The sequence below is a fragment of the Pithys albifrons genome, chromosome 18, assembly GCF_047495875.1.
Source record: "Pithys albifrons albifrons isolate INPA30051 chromosome 18, PitAlb_v1, whole genome shotgun sequence".
NCBI lineage: Eukaryota > Metazoa > Chordata > Aves > Passeriformes > Thamnophilidae > Pithys > Pithys albifrons.
In genome coordinates this window covers 8381562-8401655 of record NC_092475.1, presented here as the reverse complement: position 1 = coordinate 8401655, position 20094 = coordinate 8381562, and the positions used below count along the sequence as shown (strand labels likewise).

At 42.7% G+C, this 20094-nt stretch overlaps 1 protein-coding gene across 8 annotated transcripts in view; it reads right to left on the bottom strand.

The window, feature by feature from the left end:
* RIPOR3 (RIPOR family member 3) overlaps nt 1-20094 on the bottom strand; it is a 47393-nt gene that overhangs the window by 17804 nt on the left and 9495 nt on the right. For 6 of the 8 annotated variants that reach the window (XM_071573057.1, XM_071573059.1, XM_071573058.1 and 3 more), the window contains 6 exons: nt 8172-8300; nt 4589-4735; nt 1875-1953; nt 1485-1508; nt 1305-1358; nt 368-517 (listed from right to left, as the gene is read on the bottom strand). In XM_071573057.1, coding sequence (XP_071429158.1) covers nt 368-517; nt 1305-1358; nt 1485-1508; nt 1875-1953; nt 4589-4735; nt 8172-8272 — 555 coding nt within the window. In that variant the 5' untranslated portion in view covers nt 8273-8300. Of the gene's footprint in view, nt 1-367; nt 518-1304; nt 1359-1484; nt 1509-1874; nt 1954-4588; nt 4736-4890; nt 4970-8171; nt 8301-9377; nt 9393-20094 lie in introns of those variants that run through there. The other 2 variants (XM_071573062.1, XM_071573064.1) reach the window with 2 other exon arrangements.

Below are 20094 nucleotides of genomic sequence, written 5' to 3'. Positions count from 1 at the left end.
ACCTGCAACTCCCTCTAGGGGACTTGGGCTCTAGTTTTTCTTAAGGACACACAAACATTTTCACTAGTGGAGGCAGATACTAGTTTTAATCTTCTACAGAAGAGTGGACCTGCTTGAGCTGATCACTCTTAGTTATGTTCCATTACTTGTTTTGTAAAAGCAACAAAGTTACCCCTTCAATTCTCAACTTACACTTCCAGTGGAAGCCATAACAGATCCCAGTATTAAGGATTTTTCATGTTATGTATTTTATACACATATTTAATTTTTAACCCACACCATTAACAAAAACAAAGCCCAAACAAGTCCTAGTACATTTTTTCCTTAGGAAGTCAGGCCTTCATTCCATGTGTGTGGTATTTCCTACCTCTGTGCACTCTTGGAAGTTCTTGTAAAGCTCCACAAGACTCTCTCTGGAGGCTTTGGTGGAAGGGGACAGGGAAAAGGCATGTTTCATGTTAGTGGCCCCATCTCGCAGCCTGCACTGGATACAATAAGCTTCATAGAGTTCTTCTACCTTTAGGATAGGGAAGAGATGGGTAAAGAAGAAATCAAAATTACCCAGGCACAGTTTTAAGAGGTTTTGAAAAGGAACATCAGCACTCTTTCCTGACAAAAAAAAAAAAAAAAAAAAAACAACAAAAAATCCCCAAAACAAAACCCCAAACAAAAAAACAAACAAAACCCCAAACCAACTAAACTCCACTGCAGGATGCTGCAACTCATACATTTTACTGATCGAGTGCAGCAGTTTGCTTTTCAATAGCCCATGCTTTTTTTCAGGAATACAATTAGCTCTGCTGTTATCAAAGTAGAATACAAGGAGTAGATACACACTTTGCTCACGAAAAATTTACTTGCAGAGCAGGAATTCAATTCCCTCCATTCAGACTAAGCCCCCTGCACCCTTTGCTGTGCCAGCAGAGAGGCTCCAGCCCTTTGGAAGCAGCTGGCAGACAGCAGACACAAACTCCACAGAACTGCCCCTTTGGCCCCTCATGGGAAAGGGGGAGAACCTGCCAGTCTTCCCAGAGCAGCATTTTCTGAATAAACTGGCAGAGAATGCAAACTGGTTTCACAGGAAAACTCAGGCTGGGTCGCACCCAAAATTCTGCCTGAATAGAACCATTCAGGAAAATAAATAAATAAAAGTCCCCTCCTTTAGGAAAAAGAGTGGCTACAGCTTTCAGAAAGTCCTCAGCATTATTCCCCTTCAGATGAATATAATCAAAGTGTTTTTCATTTAGAGAAGTCACTTACAAGGCAGAGTGAGCCTGGCAGGTATGAGCTATAAACCCCCTTACCTTGCTTATGTGAAACTCCAGTTTTCTGATGTACCTCTCCACAGAGCGGATTTGCTTTTGAGAGAGAGAGAGAAGGGGACTTGAAAAATTGTTTCCTAAGAATGTCTGTAAGTAACACAGCAAACACATCATCCATTTGTCTCTGTTTGCAACATTTCCTCTCATCCCCAACAGCCTCACCTTGTCCAGGTCATAGTAGAAAGCCTGAAAAAGAAACAGCACAGGCTGAAGAGCAGAGCACATGTATTTGTACATACTAATGAAACTTTCATATGTACTGCAAGACTCACTATCTTAAATTACTCTAAACTGAGACTACTAACATTGCCCACTGAGCAGAGACAAGGAGACACCATCCCAGGAAAAGAACAGGAGCTGAAGAACTCTGCTGGAAATTGAAAACAAGACGTCTCCAGCTAAATTCTTGCAGCTGGGGCTGCACTCCTTGGGACACTGCTGATTGTGATGCTTTGCTGGATCCCACCTCAGCATTTTAACCAGAATTCCCAGGTGGGAGAGCACATCTTCTTTTGTGACTTTATCTAAGTATTTCACATTAAAAAATCTTACCAATCTGGAGTTCCTTTTTGTATCTTTGTGTCGACCAGAGAGATAATCCAGCTCAGCCTGATGTGCTTCCAAGTATTCACTGGAGAGAAAGAAAACCCACTGTCAGACTCTTTTGGTACATTCATTGGAAATTCTCTGGGGGGTGTTTTCAGCAGAATGTTACAAAGCAACTTCCTTCTCCAGAAGACTTCCCTTGTTTGACTCTCTCAAGAGGTGAATGGCTACAAGGACATGGTCCAAGAGGTGAGAATGGCTGGTTTCCATGGACAAATACTTGTACTAAATGTCAAACTGACCCTAGAGGAGCATCTGTACCCCACAAGTGTGAGAAGATGGTTATGTCACCCAGAATTTAAAGATGCTTTACACTGGGAATCCTCCTGGCTCCTTTTTGCTCTGACAAGGTGTGGAATGCTGCAGTGCAATTCAAGGCCCGCACTGCTGCATGAGCATACACAGTCTGTACATGTACACACTGCACTCCAACATTCACTGCTACTTGTTTCTCTTCACCTAAAACAAATCATTCACATAAAAGATGGGCTTTATTCTGGAACTTGAAGCAAAACAGAACAAGACAATAGATCTGGAAGTACAACTAAAGGCAAAAGGAAATGAGGGATTTAGGAGAACAGCAAGTTCTAACACATAAATCGTTTCAGATTTCTCTGACTATTTCTACCCAAAACCTCCTTGTCAGTTCTTTTGAGAATGTCTCTTCTACAGTTACTGAGGAGGAAGAACCAACTCCATCTTAGAAAGTCAAAGAATTGCAACATGGAACACTTGCGCCACAAACCCAAGCTCACAGAAGTGCTGCCCAGGTAAGGATGGGCAGATGCCACTCAGTGTTTTAGCAGACAGAGCTCAATACCACATGGAGACCATTTCTCACTGTAACTATTACTTTTTCCAGAAGGAGAACTGTACTGTGAGGTGTGAAGCACTTGGTGCCAGTTGGCTTCTACAGAGCTGCTTACACACATGGGTTGTGCCTTAGGGGTTTCCACAGGGCTTTAAACTTTTTCTGCTGAGACCATCTTCTTCCAACTTTGCTTTTAATACAGAGCAGACTTAGGTAACTTTTTCCTCTTTTAAAAGGGAGCAAGAGTCACCCAGTAAATACTATGTTATTAGACACAGTCTCTGAGCAGTCAAAAGAACTCCATTTTAGACCATTGCACTTCTTCACATTTGCTTTGATGCATTTCATTTTCTTACTGTTTCAAACACAGTTCCCCCAAGATCCTGTGACTCCAGCACTCAGCTGTCTGCCCCTACCACTCACCCATCAGCAGCTCAGCAGCCAAGGCTGATGGCAGAAAGGTGTTCACACACCTTTTAGAAAAGCTTAATTGATTTAGATTGAAGTATGTTAGAATTACCAGCTCAATGGAATGCTACCCACATGGTTAACAGAATAAAGAGTTATTTTCTATAGTTATAAAGAAACAGGCATGTAAAACATGTTCTGCTCTAGAAATCCAAGTCACTCCAGCACCAAGTGGACTTTGTCTGCATCTGCTTAAAAATTGGACTTTGAATTGCTATTTGATACAGTTGTTTTTTGTAGGTTACTTCAGTCAATTAGTTGCTACTCAGTTTTGGCAGGAGGCTGATCCTGTGGCATTCACTGCAAAACTGGGAACAAATTCTGATCCACTTTATGGCTTCTCCTCCCCAAGCTCTGACAAATTCCAAAGTCTGCAAAAACATTTGGTTTCATTGTTTCTTTTAAATCTAAATCCTCTAATAAGACATGGGTGGATATTTTTAGGGCTAAGACTTCATAATCTTTTATTGGACTAAAAATGTGACACGTCTGACTTTACAATGTATTACTACAGTGCATTTTATGTTCTTTGCCTAAGAAAAAAACCATGACCAAAATTAACACAGTAGCAAAGTTTTGAGGACAGTAACAGCATACATGAAGGAACTGTTAGCAGGATGCCAGCAGAGAACTACAGGGTTTACACATGCAAGGGAAACGTGCTTTGTCTTCTGGTAAGAGCTGAAAGGTGTAAAGTGAAGTTCTGTGATTACAAATGGACCCACAAACATCCACTGTAATGTTCTAAGATGACAAGGCCTGGGGACTCCGCTGAAGGCAGAGGTCACAGGGATCTTTTGTACTCCAGAGTTTGATTCCATTAAAAGCAGGTGGGGGAGGCAAAAACCAAACAGAAAGCCACCCTGACACCCCCACTCTCCTAGAAAGGCTAATTCTGCAAGTGTTTCCTAATTAACACAGTGACAACAGAAATGGTTGATGAACCAGCCTCCCCACTGTGTCCTTGCAGGGCACACCCTCACTTGCACTCGAATTTAATTCGGCTTTTTGAATCAAAGTGAACTGCAGTTTCCTCTCCAGAAACTTTCTGCCAATCACTGCCCAGACCTGGCTGTGCAATCCCTGCCCTGCAGGCTCTGAAGGCCTCCCTTCCTCACAGGAGCTCAGCTGCTGCCCAGGAGATGGACAATCTCTTCACTGATTTCTGCCTGTCACTGAGGGGTTTTGAGCGGTGTAAAAAACTCGGAGAAACAAAATCATCAGAGCACTTTGCTTGCAAGCAGAGCAAATGAAACTTGTTCTACAAGGTCCCCTGTCAGTGTCTGGGAAAGTCACCACAGATGGAGACAGAGCACAGTGATACACAGAGTTAAGCAGCATAAGTAGGTAGGGCAAATTACAATATTTAAGAAGTCCTTACTTAAGTCCTTTCTTCAAGGCTTCAAAAATTTTCTTCACCTGCAGTGGCTTTGGATCCCAGATGGGTGCCCCCTTCTGCAGGGAATTATAAGCCTTGGGGGGTTTCAGAGACATCCTGGATCTCACTGAACTTCTGCTGAGAGACTTGCTGTAGAAAGAGAAAAGAAATACAGGGAAGATGCAAACCCCATTACCTGAGAGGAGTGAGATGCCTCACCCCCAAAGCTTCCAGGCTACAAGTTGTACATCCAATCCCACAGATATTAACCAAAATAACAAAGCTCCTGGACACACCAGCCATACCTTCATAGGTAACATCAGAAACGTCTCACTGCTGGCAGCTGCTCAGGGTCTGACTGAGCAAGCTCACACAAAAACCTTTAGCAATAGCTGCTCCTCTGCCTGCACTCCATCCATTTAAACCCTGGCTCAGAGCCCCACCACAGTTTTGAAAAGCAAACTACCCAGCCCAGATTGCATACAAGATATAATCATCAAGGTGTTTTTTCAGCATCTAACACCTCACTTAACTACTTTAAAAGCAGCTACAAAACCAAAAAGAAACATCGTTTCTAACAGAAGCTCCCCATACAGGATTTTTTGTGCCAACCTACAGAGTTAGAGCACCCTAATCCATTACTTATAAACATATTTACAGCATTTTAACCAGATGAGGAGCTCTCTGCAGATGATTCCTGCCTGGCTTACCTCTATCTATATACTCCTCTAAGTCTTGGCTATTTTTATACAGTTTTGTGAATAATCCCTGTAAGTCAAACCTCTAAAGTAACGTTACCTAAAGCAGTTTCCCATTTCCAAAGCAAGCCAAGACAAGTGGTGGCTCTCAGAGAAACTTTCTACCTTCTCTATACTCTACCCTAAATTCAGCTCACCTGGAGAAATTACCAACTTCAACAGGCTTAATACTTAACCTCTGGCAGCTGTAAGTTCCAGACATGTGACTGGAGGCCTAAGGAGATTATTGAGGTGGTGATTAAAGCCCAGACCCAACACACCTGAGAGCTGCCCCTACTCCTATTATAGAAACCCTTGAGTAACTACTTTAATTATCCTCCTCCTAAATTTCCACTTAACTCCACTATTTAACATATGTTCTGCAAAAAAAATTGGATAAATTAGGTGTTGCCAAACTTCACTGCATATTTAATTTCTTCACACCAATGATTATCTTAGTTTTTTATGATGGCTTAATATAAAGTGTTAATTAACCCAACCATTTGGAGCTCAGGTTATCCATAACAAGGAACATAACTGTTAAATTAGAAACTTACATTAATTTTACTTTTCTTTATTATGATAATGAATCTTTGAGTATTCATGCAAAGTGAGAGGGTTCCAACAGGAATAACAGTGGAAGGGACAGTCTAGCCAATAACAGCAGTTGAAAGAGTCTCCTGGAAGGCTCACACTTCAAATCCTTTCATGCTAAGAAGAAACAGCATCTCATTCCGTGAGTTAGAGTACTCTAATTGGCAAGATAGAAGAGATAAGACAATTCTGTGTTTTGACATTCAAAAGACCAAATTATTCCTGGGGTTTGTTTCATTTTGGAAAGTAAAGGATTTTGAAATTTACCTTCAGATTTCTGGTCTGCAGATCCTAAATTAAGGATATAATTTCCCTTCAGTTGAAAGGACAGCATCTAAGTCCTTCATCCAGATCGGATGGGATTTCCAGCTCCCCCTTTCCCTCAGCATCTCCCACGGGCTGCTGCAGCCCCCGAGCACTGATGTAAGAACCCGATTTTCACACATCTCATACACAAGTCCAGTGGCTGCCGGGGGCCTGCAGGGCCAGTAGCTAAAAGCTGGATCCTGTGTTGCTGTTTTGCCTCGTGAACTTCATAATTTCAGTATCAGATTCCCCACTTTATGGATAACACCAATAATATTAACTTCCTGTGGAGCCCATTGTGGAGAAATATGAAGTTGTGTGTCTGACTGAGAGGCTCAAAAGGAAGTTGCTAAAGAAAAGCAAAAGTGTATTTAGCATCTGCTTAGGAATGTCCATGTGGACCTGATTTGTGTGTCATCCTTTGGACAGACCTTGTACAGGGCCCCTGCAACTCCTGCTGTGTTTTGCAACGGTGCCTGAGGGACAGATAAGTTAGGAAAGGGTGATTAAAAAATGCTGGGAAAAGCTCTCATGATCACTGGGCTGTGACTGAGTGTCTAGCACACAAATCTTCCTTATTGCAGTGAGTCCTGGGTAAAACTGTCTGTCTAAACACTTAAATAATGAAAAGCAGCATCTTAAAAATTAATAAAGAGAGGCATTTGGTCAGAAAACCTTTGCAATAAGAAGTATCAAGGTAACTTGAAGGGATAGAGGAACTCTTCTGTTGGAGTACTCAGACCCCCGTTGCTGACACTGCAGTTCAACACTGCTCCTGGTAGAGCCTTTCCCTGCTAGAACTCCCACTCTGGAACTAAGCTCAAGTCTGTTTATATAATTTGACAGAGTTTTTCTCCAGTTCTTAGTGTTTGGTGTGATTTTATATGTCTGGTCTTTGCTAGGGGTAATACTAATTTTCAATTCCACAACAAGTCAGTTTATACAAATTGAAGACTTCCTGATGGCATCACACTCCAGTGGGATTTCATTTTTTGTTATACTTTACTATGCTGTGTTTCACTAAAAGTTCAATTCAGTCATTTGGTTCTTTGGTAAGATATTCATTATACGAGTCAGGTTCCTGATATACAACAGGTTTTTTTTTGAGTACAATACTCCTAGAGACACATTGCCCTACACTTCTGTAGGACACTGCTCAGTGATTCCCTCTGGTATTATTCCAGCATGCACTGGCAGTCAGAGATCACACTAACTTCCAATTTATGCATCATATCTTCTAGAAGCACTCCACAGACTTTATAAGATTGCTGAGGAAAAAGCACCAGAGCATTTCTAGTGGAACAGCTGCAGTTACCTCCACAGAGCAATGCTGCCCAGCAGATTGGGAAAAGCAAACTGAGAACATCAGCACAGGGTGGTTTAGCAACTACAGAGCCCAGGCTTCAGCCTTGGCTGGATTGTGGACTGCTGCTGGGAGCAGCGAATCTGCAGTGGCCTCTCCCTTTCTCTCCCCTGTGGCACAGAATGCAGCCCTTGCTCTCAGGCACTGCTGCCCTGCTGGGGTCACTCAGCAGGACCTGAGCTGGCTTCAGCTGCAGCTGTTGCCACAATTCACCACTAACTGCCCCAGCTCTTTAAGGTCTAGGAGATTCCTGATTGCCACAAGTACTGAGAAAGTTTCAGTCAGAACACATCAGTCACTATCTGCCTGCCCAGGAAGGGTTGCAGCCCTTCACTTCTCCAGAAGAAATGGACACTATTAATGGTCTGATCCCTCACCTCTGTAACACAACCACCCCTGCAGTGCAGTGTGTGGAGCAGTAACAGTCTGGGCTGAAGTACAGCTATTTATCAGGGAAATGGCAACAGTCAGTAGTTGAGTAGATGAAAATTAAGGAATGACATGTACACATGACTGCCTTAGCAAAAAACTCCATTCCCAGCCCCTTGCCAGGAGGATCAGGTGCTTTGCTGTCGGTGCTACTTACGCCAGTTTCCTGCTTTGCACGGTGCTGAACCCAGTGAAGGAGCAGCTTCTGCTGATCCCAACCCCATCCCCAGGGGACACAAAGGTGAGCTTCACCGACATGGTTCCCAGGCAGAGAGTCTATTGGCTTCTGCAACAGAACAGAAAAACACATGAGGCAAAACCTTCTTGGCAGCTGAGGCTTGTGCTGCTGCAAGGGGTGAGCTGCATGGAAGTGCAAACAACAGACAGGAGAATAAACTGAAAAAAAGGACTTGTCTGCAATTCCCGTTTCCTCAGTTGCCATCCACTATACAATTAATGAGGGATTGAACAGTCTAAAATGAAATCTCTCATGCCTTCTTCAATTTCTGATTGATTTTACAAACTCATTATGCAAAAGCCAGAATAGCCTCTATTCACAGACTCTCTACATTTGTGATTTTCTAAAAACTCTGTAATTGTCCCTCTGCTTCAGGAGTCCAGTGTATTTCCAAATCAGTACAGATGCCAGAACAATACTTAAGCTCCAGACCTATTCAGATCCAAAAAGCAGTTCTTGCATGTGTGCAGAGCCACACTGCAGCCAGTGGTAGAATTGGCTGAGTGTGGTGCTTAAGCCCAAGGCAGAAGTCTGGTTTCCACAGTAAATTTCAGGTTCATGCTCCTCCTCTGGCAGGGTTTCTCTTGGATTGCTCTCTTGTTTTCCATCACTCAAACTCTTTGCCTTTCTGGAGAATTGTGTTCTTTGCCATATGTCTATAGAATCCAAGTCACAATATAAGTACCAGACATATCCTTCAAAGCAGCTGTAGAAAATCACCCGGACAGTTCATATACAGAAAAATTCCCTTCCTTCTTCCCTCAAGCTGGTGTAATGTAAACACCACAACTGAGTAAAACTGAGTCAAACAAAAAGCTGGAGTATGCATTTGCAGAGAGAAGTACAAACTCCAGCAAAGAGCTCTCCATGTCCATGCACATGTTTATCCCACGTTACAGAGTGTGCTCTGAGGAACAGCGAGCTCTGAATCCATGAGGGGATGCTGGAAGGAACACCTGCACCCAACCCCTGTGCCCAACACTATCCCTCTGGCAAGGCTACCATTACCATCACTTAGAAGCCCAGAAATCTCAAGACTCTTTCCCTCGCTCTGCCACTAACTTGGAAAGCAACCTCCTCCCTGCTCTTCCAGAGTGCCTGTGAGAACTGAAGGGCTCAATGTACCTCCTGAGAGGAACAGGACTGCAGAGGCCTTTGCTAATTCCAGGCTAGTCCACAAGTGCAGGGAATTCCTGCCAGTGACCAAGATTAGGTATCATCATCTACCCAAGCAGGAACAGTTGTCCTGGACTTCCAGAAGCAGAGATCCTGTGGTGAGACTGACTGGTCCAGGAGAAGCCATTGAGTCAGTTCCCTGGGCTGAGGTCTAAGACTCCCATTTCCTTGTCTGTTCTATGGGCTGTGCCAAGATCCTGAAAACTTCTGGGAAAAACAGGCAAAACATTTCAGAACAAGATGTGAAAATGGTACATTTGAGCTAAACAGCTGCCTGCTTTGCAAGCTCACTGTTTTGTCAGAGGTGCTGAGCATGGCAAGATATTTCACATCTCAGAGCATCAAAGTCCACGTGACTCCACAGCCTCAGTAGTATCCATGGAAATCTGTATCCATGGAAAATGTAGGTGCATCTCCTTCACCTTCTAATCAAACTGTATAGCACCTACATTCTCTTCCTTTGAAATGATCCTCCTTAACACCCTTAATCAGACCTTGTACTTGCATCCTATCACAGCTGAAGTTTCAAAATATTTTCCATTCTTTCCTCTAGTTTTCAGATGTTTGTAAGTCTGTGAACTGTCCCCCCATCAAAAGGATCATTAGCCTTAAAAAACATGCAACTTACTGAAAAATGTAATTGCATAACAAGCTGTTAAAGGAAAAAATAAAAGGAATAGCCTCATGGTTATTGACCACATCCCTTAGCAAGGCTAAGCCAGATTCCCAGGATCTGTTTGTCAGCTCTTTAACCTGGGAAACAGTTCATGGGTAAATGGGAGGAAGAAAGTGCAGGAGCAGCTTGACTAATTTTATAGGACCCCTAAAGCCTGCATAGACTGAGAGGCTTTGGAGCACATAGATATGGAATGAACAAAACAAGGCAGGACCTTGGCAGGGAACAGAAGTGGAATATGATGAGAAGGCTTCCTGAAGGAAACTCCGTGGCACTGCAGCCTAGATGTGAAGGATTATGTTGGTATTGTACAGACCCCCAAAACTCAGCTGGGGAAAGAAATGAACTGCTTCCTTTGCCCAGACCTGGTTCTGCTGTCACATGTGTGTTTATAAATCAAAGGTAGCTCTGGACTTGAGAAGATGCACCACTGCAAATTGGTAGAAGCGAGAGACACTTGGGCCTCACTTGGACATGGGCACAAGCATTTCAGCTCATCAGGATCATTTGCTCCCTGTGCCTGCATAGAGCTCAGTCCTCAAGGCCACTGACCCTGTCATGCTCTGCTCCAACACAGCTACTCCCACAAGCACATTTTCCCAGTTCCCCAAGAATGAAGGGAATTTCAATCATGTCAGGAAAGCACCATTAGAGGGGTTATCTTTCTTACTCTGAAATAATGTCCACAAAGTCAAATATCTCTTGGTACACACTGTACATTTATTTTTTATAGCGACCTAGAAATCTTATGGCTCATTTCACACTTCTGAGCAGAAGACCATAAGTTGGATGTCAAGACAACATTTTATTTATAAGAAAGACTTATAAATGCAGTTGTTTAAACAGAGGGGTTTGCTAGATGGAGTGTCTGAATAAAGTGCTGAGCTATGTTACAAGTGCCCCTGAGAAAAAGCATCTGGACACATCTCAAATTCTACTTCCCTTTAGGGTAGAAATAAATCAGATAAGGACCCCTGACAAAGCTCAAATCAAATCTGTCTTTCGACCTGTAAGCTCTGCTGTGCAGGCCAATGTCTCCAAATCCCATAAATGCAGGGGTTATGCCCTGGGGAGCACAGGAACTTCCTCCCTTTCACTCTTCCCCAAAAGCACAGAAAGCAAGGACAGTAGCTGGTCAGGGGCTGGCACATGTAGAACACAAAAATATCAGGCCAAAAGGAAGGAGTCTGTTGCCAGGGGCAATTGAAATACCATAGAAAACCATGAAACCTTGAAAAACTCCTCTAAAGCTTGTGAGTCTCAAGCACACCTCTCAACTGCCAGGGACTCATCCACTCAAATGTTTTAATATCAATCTTCTATGACTGAGCCTTCAGGTCTCAGAAGTGTATTGTTAATATAAATCAAAAAAGTTTTTTATCAAATTAAAGGAGTAGGTTGGTTTGTCCCTTTTTCAGTGATTTGATGTAGCAGAACATTGGTATTTAACCTTTGGTGTTACCAAGTATCCAGGCTTGTAGGGCCAACCACTGGGGCTCCTGTGCAGCAGTGAGGACGCACAGACTGCATGTTCTGCTTTCTCTCTGGTAGTTTCAGGATATTCCTCAAGCCAAATGACCTTCATCCTCTACAAACAAAAACCTGGTGTCTGTTTGTGTTTATGGCTAAACTTTTCCAGCTCTAGTCACATCTTTAATTGTTTCTGGGCACAATGGTTTCAACGATTTTATGAGGAAAATATGACTCACTGACTTCTTGCAAAATATTTCTGCTTGTGTTTTGCCCTTTAAATTAGTAGCCATGTTTTTGTGTCAGTATGTCCAGAGGTTCACTTGAACTTGAACTGTTGCTACAGTAAAGTATTTGTGTTTCCTTCAAGTTTGTAATGTTCCAGCTGTGGGTGGGCAGTGGGGCAGGAGACACACACTTTCTCCTGGTTGTGTCTGCAGAACCTGCCCCAGACTTGTTTCCCTCAGCCCACTGTGGGCACTCAGGAGCTGACAGCCTGGACAGGCCCCTCAGTGGGGCAGTACCTGCTGCTCACTGCCCAAGTCAACTGCTAGTCACTGTAGCAAATAAACACAATTACAGTAATAACTTCAGTGCCTGAGATCATGTTTGGGATTGTGGATACATTACGTGATCATGGTCATTTTCCTTACACTGCCTGGTTAACCTTCTCCTTACACTTTTAGACTCTTGTTATTTCCATATATAGTTTTATTTGTAATTATTACATTAGCTTTACATGGAAGGACGAGAAAGCCATTTTATCTTTATGGTTGTGGGACCAAAAAAGAGTTGATTTCATCTTGTATTATCACAACATAACACTTGTTTCAGTGCCTGATGAGCTCAACATTTACTGCAGGGACTGCAGCCTTCACACTAAAATCTGTGCCTACAAAGGAGACTCTCCTTAGTGGGTTTCTGCACAGCAGAGGACGTGAGTTTATTGCAGAGTTGCCACCTAGAATCTACATCTTTTATAGCGTGGTTTTATCCAATTCACTTCATGGCAGCAAAACAAACTTGCCATTAATGTGTACTGAGTCTGTATCACCTCCACTGAAACTCAGTTTTCACTATATGTAACCAAAATCTGTAGTGATTAAGTAGATGAACATTGAGGGCCCTTAGAGACATTCTCTGGACCTCAGAAATGAGCTGTGATACCAACTAATTGTCTGCTGTTTCAAAAAATTCTCCAGTCAAATGTGCTGGAGTTATTAATTCTACCAGAATAACTGCGTTGCTGCCACAATTGAATCAGCATCAAGGGTTTAGCTGATAGAAACATATACTGCAAACATTTCAGGGGTGAAAAGACGACAATAACACAATTACACCAGAAAATTTCTGTCTGAGGTCAAATTTAAGACTGATTTTGCAAACTAGGCTACATTTGTCTACCATCACATTGATGTAATCACAATTATTTTTCTTCTTCTTGTTTTTTGAACACTTAGGAACACTGGAATGAACTGCCCCTTCCGAGTGCTGCTGATGGATGTCATCCAAAAAATACTTGCAGCAGACAATGGCATTTGTCTTTCTTGCCACTGATACAGAAAAATCAGATTGCCACACTGTGTTATAGTACTGTCAAACACTTGGAACAAAGTCTGAGGGCTGCTCAGGGCTTGAACCACTGCAAGTTTTTGTGATATCAGTGTACTGTGGATAGGCTGGAAGTGTCTAGGCCTTGGCACTCCCTCTGGATACCTGAGGAATTCAGCTCATTCACTGAAAGGAACTGCTGAGATGTGAAAACATCCTGACCCACCCCCAGTCACTCCAAAGGCAGGTGTAGTGAACTGGCTGCAGGAGGAGTGCAGTGACCCTCTGGGTACAGCAGTGTTGGATCCACTGGGAAAACACACACTGTGTTTAATCTTTGCTCTTGAGCATTCCTCCAAAACCCCACTGACCTCAGCAGCAATGTCTACTGTGCTGCATAAACATACCAAATGTATCACTAAAACCCTTTAGATTTTAAGCATTTTTGTACAACTGTTTGCCAAATATTCTATTTATACACTTGTTGTCATAACTGGTTATTTTTCTAGAGAAGAAAAGTCATCTGAATTAGGGAGACAGTGCCCTTGATCTCAAAATACATCTCAAAATAGCTATTTTAACACACCATTACATGCAAATAGGGATCCTTTCTTCAAACAAATCCTGTCTGTGGAAAGAAGTCACCACACAAGGACTCAGAGCAGGATCTGAAAGGTTTTATGTCATTCACTTGAAACAGGAATTCTGATTGTGGGGGTCATTTCTGTACAACTGGTGTCTCACACCAACACATACAAGCTGTAACTATCCACCACACAGGCAGGGGAAGAGCCACTGCAGATACAGACCTGGAAAATGGAGGTCAGATATTTAGCTTCTCTGGTAAAACAGATTTGTGAAAACAGAGACCAACAGCTGCCCGTGGTGAGCTTTTGGAAATCTCCCGTCAGTTCTTTTATCATCCATCTCTGAGGCACTAAGAGGTAAATTCTATTGCTCTTCCGCAGAACTTCTTGACCCAGACCTGTTTAACTCAGATTATTAGATGGGCCCTTTACTTTGCACCAAACTTACATCTGTCAGGGTGTATTTTGAAAATCTCAAATGATTCAGGAGTATAATTCCATTCTTGAAGGTACTTTAGGCTCTTAGGAGCCCAATGAGTCTTCAGTGTGTAACTCGTTTTGGTACTTCTGCAAATTTGATCGAGGCAGATTCAGCTCTTGAATATATATATTGAAATACTGCATATCTGACATACTTTCCTCCTAGCCAAACTCAAGCCATTAAAAGAAAATCAGATAACCAGCTTTGATCCAAGTTACTGCTTTAGTCATTAGGCCCTTCCATGGGTTTATGCCAACTTCTGGAAAGGGACTGCTGGAGTCCAGGTTTCCCAGACAGCAACACATTTAAGTATCATCAGCTGCTCTCAGACAGGTTCTTCCATGCTGGAGGTTGTGCCTTTGATGGACCCATTTCTAGGGTGGTTCTCTGAACACAGGACTCGACTTCCAAGCCCAAGATGAGCTGCTGTTCAAGCCTGCGACTCAAACTCTTCCTGTATTTCTCATCACCCTCCACCTTGGCAAGCAGCTCCCGGTTCTGCTCTCAGTGACAGTGTGCGCATCCAGAGGAAATTAATCAGCCCTCTACTCCAGATTCCCAGTAGAATCCAGCAGCAGAAGTTGGCCTGACTCAGTTAATGACCTGGAAACTATTTTCCAAGGCCTGGTGTCAGGGTTCACTTCATGCCTTCCGCCAGCAGCTGCCACCCAGAGCACAGCAGGAACCTCTGCATGGAGCATCCCCACGGACCACGCCCTTTCCCTTATGGAAATCTGCTGCTTGGAATCACATCTGCCTGGAAATCCCACCTTAGCATTCTGGCAATGTTGTAATAAGAGAAGAAGCAGTGAGTGCATCTCACCAAACCCTGATTTCCCTCCTTTGCCAGCCCATGGCAGATCCCCAGGGCCACACAGCAGTTCTGTGCTGTGCCACAGCTCTTCCAGGTGCTGGAAGGCTCCTGCAAGGACTCTGGCTTTCTTCCTGGGGGAAGGCACTGGACAACCCACCCATTACCAGCTGATTTAGGAGCACAGGCCTTGCTGCTGGCTCCTCTGGTTTCAATTCCCAACTTGATGACAAACTTGCAGGCCTGGATCAGGGACTCAGGAATGTGGCAGGCTCCCATGCTGGCCTGACGTGCAGCTTTCCCAGCGCTGGCGGAATCTGAGTCTGCAGTTGGCTGCACTGCAGTGAGTCCTGAAACCCAAATTACTGACAGAAGAATCAGATGAGGGAGAGCAGTTTACAAGTGATGAACAGGCTCTTCCCTTTCCGACAAATCAAAACTTGCCTGTGCACTGAGTCCCACCAATTCTGGCCTTGAGAGGTTTCTTCTTCTTAGTCATGAACCCCAAAGACCACCCTTCTGTAACACACACCTCATTCTCCTCCTTTTCCCCAATCTGTGCCTGAATGTGTGTTACAAACAGACTTATCAGGTGTGATCATGTCTCCATCCATCCACCTTCTAATGCAGGAGCCCATTGCCAGGTTAATTATGAAATGAGGAAGGTCCTTTGTCTCAGCCTTAGTGTTGTGGAAAGTCTCAAGGCTAAGCTTCAATAGAAGCCACCATGATGGATAGACCATTATTTTGATTATTACACTGAGAAGAACAGATTAACCAAATCAGATGACAAACTTCCAGTAACAGTGAAAATCTGATGTTCAACAGTACGTGGGATGCAATTTGCTACCTTCAAAAACTGCACCCCATGAATCACAGTATCCCAGTGCTTCTGAAGTAGGACAAGCTCTGTCATTTACCTGTCTGATCAGGAAAACTGTTCCTTCATTAAGAATTAAACCATTAAATCAATTTCCTATGGCAATCTTGGTTTATTTCCATAAATGTTACCAAGACAATCTTGTGCCACAGAAATAATCAAGTTGCTAAGTTAGGATCAGTCTCACAAAGAACACTGGAAATAAAGGAAAAGTATATAGAATGTAATAGAAGAGGGAAATAGACGAGGGTAAAGGCTTATGTTTAAAGCCAGATACTTTCTTGAGTTCTGAGTAGACACAGAGTTAGTTCCCTTCAAAGTCAGTATTTCCAGTCCTGGTTACTGAATCTTGGTACTTATCTAAAGATGATGAAAAAGGGTGTATTTTTTGGAAGGAGATATCAAACTCAAGACAATTTAGAATGTCTCTCATTGGCCAGCTAACAACTGCAGAGTCAAAAAATTACTTGGTGTGTTGGAACATTTTATCTGGGCTGAATTTATTCAGTATCTTCTAACACAGGCTTGAAGTTATTCTATTTCCTAACAAATTAGGGTAGCTGTCACAGCAATCCTAACACTGTGTTCTGCACTGATGTTCCCTTTCTGTAGACACTCCACAAGCATGTGAATGTACTAGTGGAAAAAAACAAGGACTCTGAATATATGTGGCTATATCTGTACTTTCCCCTTCACTTCTTACCAGTTCCTAACACACACGCTCTGACACTCAGGGCCCACATTTTTATGCTGTTACTCTCTGCTTTTATTTGGTTTGGTCTTGTTTTTAATGAGGTGAACTTGCACAGCCCAACTTTAGCTCCTATAAAATTTGTGTCTTAAATGACCAGATTTATTGATTTTCTATGGAAAGAAAAAACCCTACATGCTCACCACACAGCTGTACTTGGAACCAGATGTCTCACCCCCTTTCAAAGAACTAATGAGGACAGGAATACAGTCAGGAAAACTTCTGTCTAGGTTTTGCCTTTGGAATTATGGAAAGAGTACTGCAAAGACTGATGCTCCACGTAAAGGAAGGGAGGAGGATGGTAACTGCACTGATGAGGAAAGTTTGCACTCCACACTGGCTTGAAGGCACTACCAGCCCCAGCCCTGTTCATCCCAGTGCCAGTTCTACCCTTAACTCACACAGGAGTCTCATAGAGAGCAGGCAGAGACTCGGGGGTATGAACTGCTGCAACTCTGTTCAAGCCAGTCTATGCCCTGGAGCCCAGGGTTTGGCTCTGTGTCACTCTTACATCTGGCAGGTGTGAAAGGGCTCTACTTCTGTCATGACCTCTGTAAAACATACAGTAGACCAATTACTGAGGCTCAGATGCTCTGAAAACCATAACTTCTAATAGAAATCTGACTGAACATGAACATTTTTTAGATTAACTTTGCCCAACAGAGTGTTTTTAAAATACAAAGGTTCTTCTGCTGCTAGTTCAGAAATAGATAAGGTTTTTAGGACTATCACTTCTCTGCCCAATCTTGCTCACAGCAAAGTCATTGGGAGCATTGCCATAACTTCAGAGATGATGAACAAGACCTTTGAGGTCATGATTTGGCACTGAAACTGGAAAAATGCATTAGTGTGGTTTTCTATAGAAAAGATGCATCAGATTCTCCCTCTGCTTCCTATCTTAACCTTCTTTTAAAAAAGTGATTCTTGATTTGTCTTTCTGTGCTCTTCATCAGTAGGTTCCTTGTGGCATAGAGGGGCTCCTTGCACTGAGCCACAGCAGCAAAAAAGAGTCTTCTGCTGTATAAAGTCTTGTGACACACAGTCACTACATGCAGAGGAAACTGGGTTTAGTGGGGCCCTAGTTCCCCTGGGGACTACCATAATATAAATTATTAATAATAAAAATAAACATTGGCTAGCTTGAACTTCTCTTCATTCCCTCAAAGCTTATTTCTATGACAGAATTAGCTAAATAAAGCCCACTTGAAAGAATGTTTAATTGCAAAGTATCCAAAGAAAACAAAGTGGAACTAATTGGTTCTTAGATATTAAACATTCGAAAGGAGATGGCTTTGGAAACAGCTGAAAGACTCATGTGTACCAGGATACAAATGGTGAAGTGAGCAGTTCAGCAAAATGCAGTGTGAACTGGGCCACATTTACTTTTAAACCAAATAGTCAAGTTTTGTCAGTCTGGTCCTGCCTAGGAGAGAGCTTTGGATTGTTTCAAGCCTAAACAGAATTACAGCAATGCTCTCTTGAAAATTATAAAACCAGAAGAGTCAAACTTGTGTACGAGTTCTGGACATTGTTTGCCCAGCAAACACTACAAAACCTACAATGCTCATCACTTCATGGAGTGCCCCTTCAATCTATTCCAGACAAAAGAAGGCATCTTAGCAAAGACTACTGTTTCAAGTGGTTTTTCTAAAGCAGTTATTTTCTTGCAAGTTGAGTAGGGAGGACTCACAAATTCAGTTCTGACAACACATCTCCAAAGGAGAGCAGTGGTGCCTTCCATCAGAATAACTGACTACAGATCTGCCTTGGCCTTTGTAAACTTGCATTCTTCAGCTCTGTGTTTTTGTTATTGCTATTTAATTCAAATATTTCACAGTCAGCAAATAGAAAGAATCTGTTTGATCATGTGAAAACTCCCTCCTCATATTCATTAAAGGTTAAGTAGTTGACACAATAATTTCAGAAGACCAGGAAATTATATCTCTAATAAGACTGAAATTTGTAAACAAGAAAGAAAAACCCTCTACATTAGAAGGGAGCAGAAAGTAGGTAAGTTATAAGCAAAATCATACAGTAAAAATAATTTAAAATATTAATTAGTGGTAGAAGAAATTTCCTGAGGAAGACCACTGTGTGCAGTGAAATCAGACTGGTGCTCAGCCATTGAAGGGGCACTGTCTAATCAGTCACATGTTTAGCTTCCCACTTATCAATAACTGACAGTAACAAGACTTCTGCCAGAGATAACAGATTCCTGGAAATGCCAGGCCCCCCTACAACACCCAGCCCAAGCACAAGAGCTACTCACTGGAAAAAAAAATGCAGACAACTGGAAGTGCTAAGCAGGAGCTGCTCAGCAGGATCAGTCGAGATCAAACCACTCCAACACTGAGGCCAAAAGCTAATGTAATGTTAAGGTCCCTTGAAATGTTGTGAATATCTTCAACAAACACGGCAAGAGTCACTCATGAAAATGCATTTCAGCTTTGTGCACACACAAAAAAAATCAATCAGCTCTCTGTTTCAGACTCCTTCAAAGACTGTGAACACAATTGTTTGTTCCCTGAGGACTCAAAGCTTTTACTGCAAACAACGCATCTGCTTAGTGTTTCCTATTTTTCTGCATCACAAGGAGTTTTTCTTAGACCTTGGACTGGTTTACTCAGCATCTCTGTGTAAGCATCAAACAAAACTCCAACAGAAGAAAGAACTGAAGTCTTCTGCCAGTTTCTACCTCTCTCTCCAGCAGTCACAGGCAAACCTGGCAAAAGGAGTGTTCCTATAGGAATATTCAGCCAGCAAAGCTGTATCTTTACGGGTTTCATTAGTTCACATTCCTCTTAATGCTCACAGCCATGCCAGAAACTTTGTAACATGGATCTATAAAACTACACAAGAAAGCTTTGTTGGTTTAAAACATGTAGTACAGTTGAAAGGCATTAGCAGTCTGCAGATCATGAAAATCCTTCACTGTGTATCTGTACTACCAGCACCTCACTGCTATCCAAATACTGCTGTTATTCACTACAAAACTTCTCCCAGAATGAATGCAGCAACTGGCAAGGCTGTGCTTTCTATCAGCATGGTCAGAACTGTCCCTCAGACCTAAAACAAGGAGTACTAACACATGGCCACGTTTGCTGTACACTGTAACTATAGATAACCATTTCTACACATGCAGCCACAATGGTAAGACCATCCACTTTCCACAGTCCTTACCCAATTCAGCTGAGGGCAGCTGGAGAGAGGGGCCTGTTACTGATGTCTCAGACACTACAGGGACTTGGCTGGTGCAGATGTGCTGCAGTACAGCATCAGGGGAATGAGTAAGTTGTATGAGCCTACAACACTTCATGCCAATGCAGCTGCAGAAGCTTTTAATGCCATCTGGCCACATCATTAAAAACCCCTCACCTGAGACAAACTTACAGCAGTACTTCATTTAAGCAGCACAGAACAAAGGTTAGTATGGCTGCATAGTAAGTGTAGAACTACCAA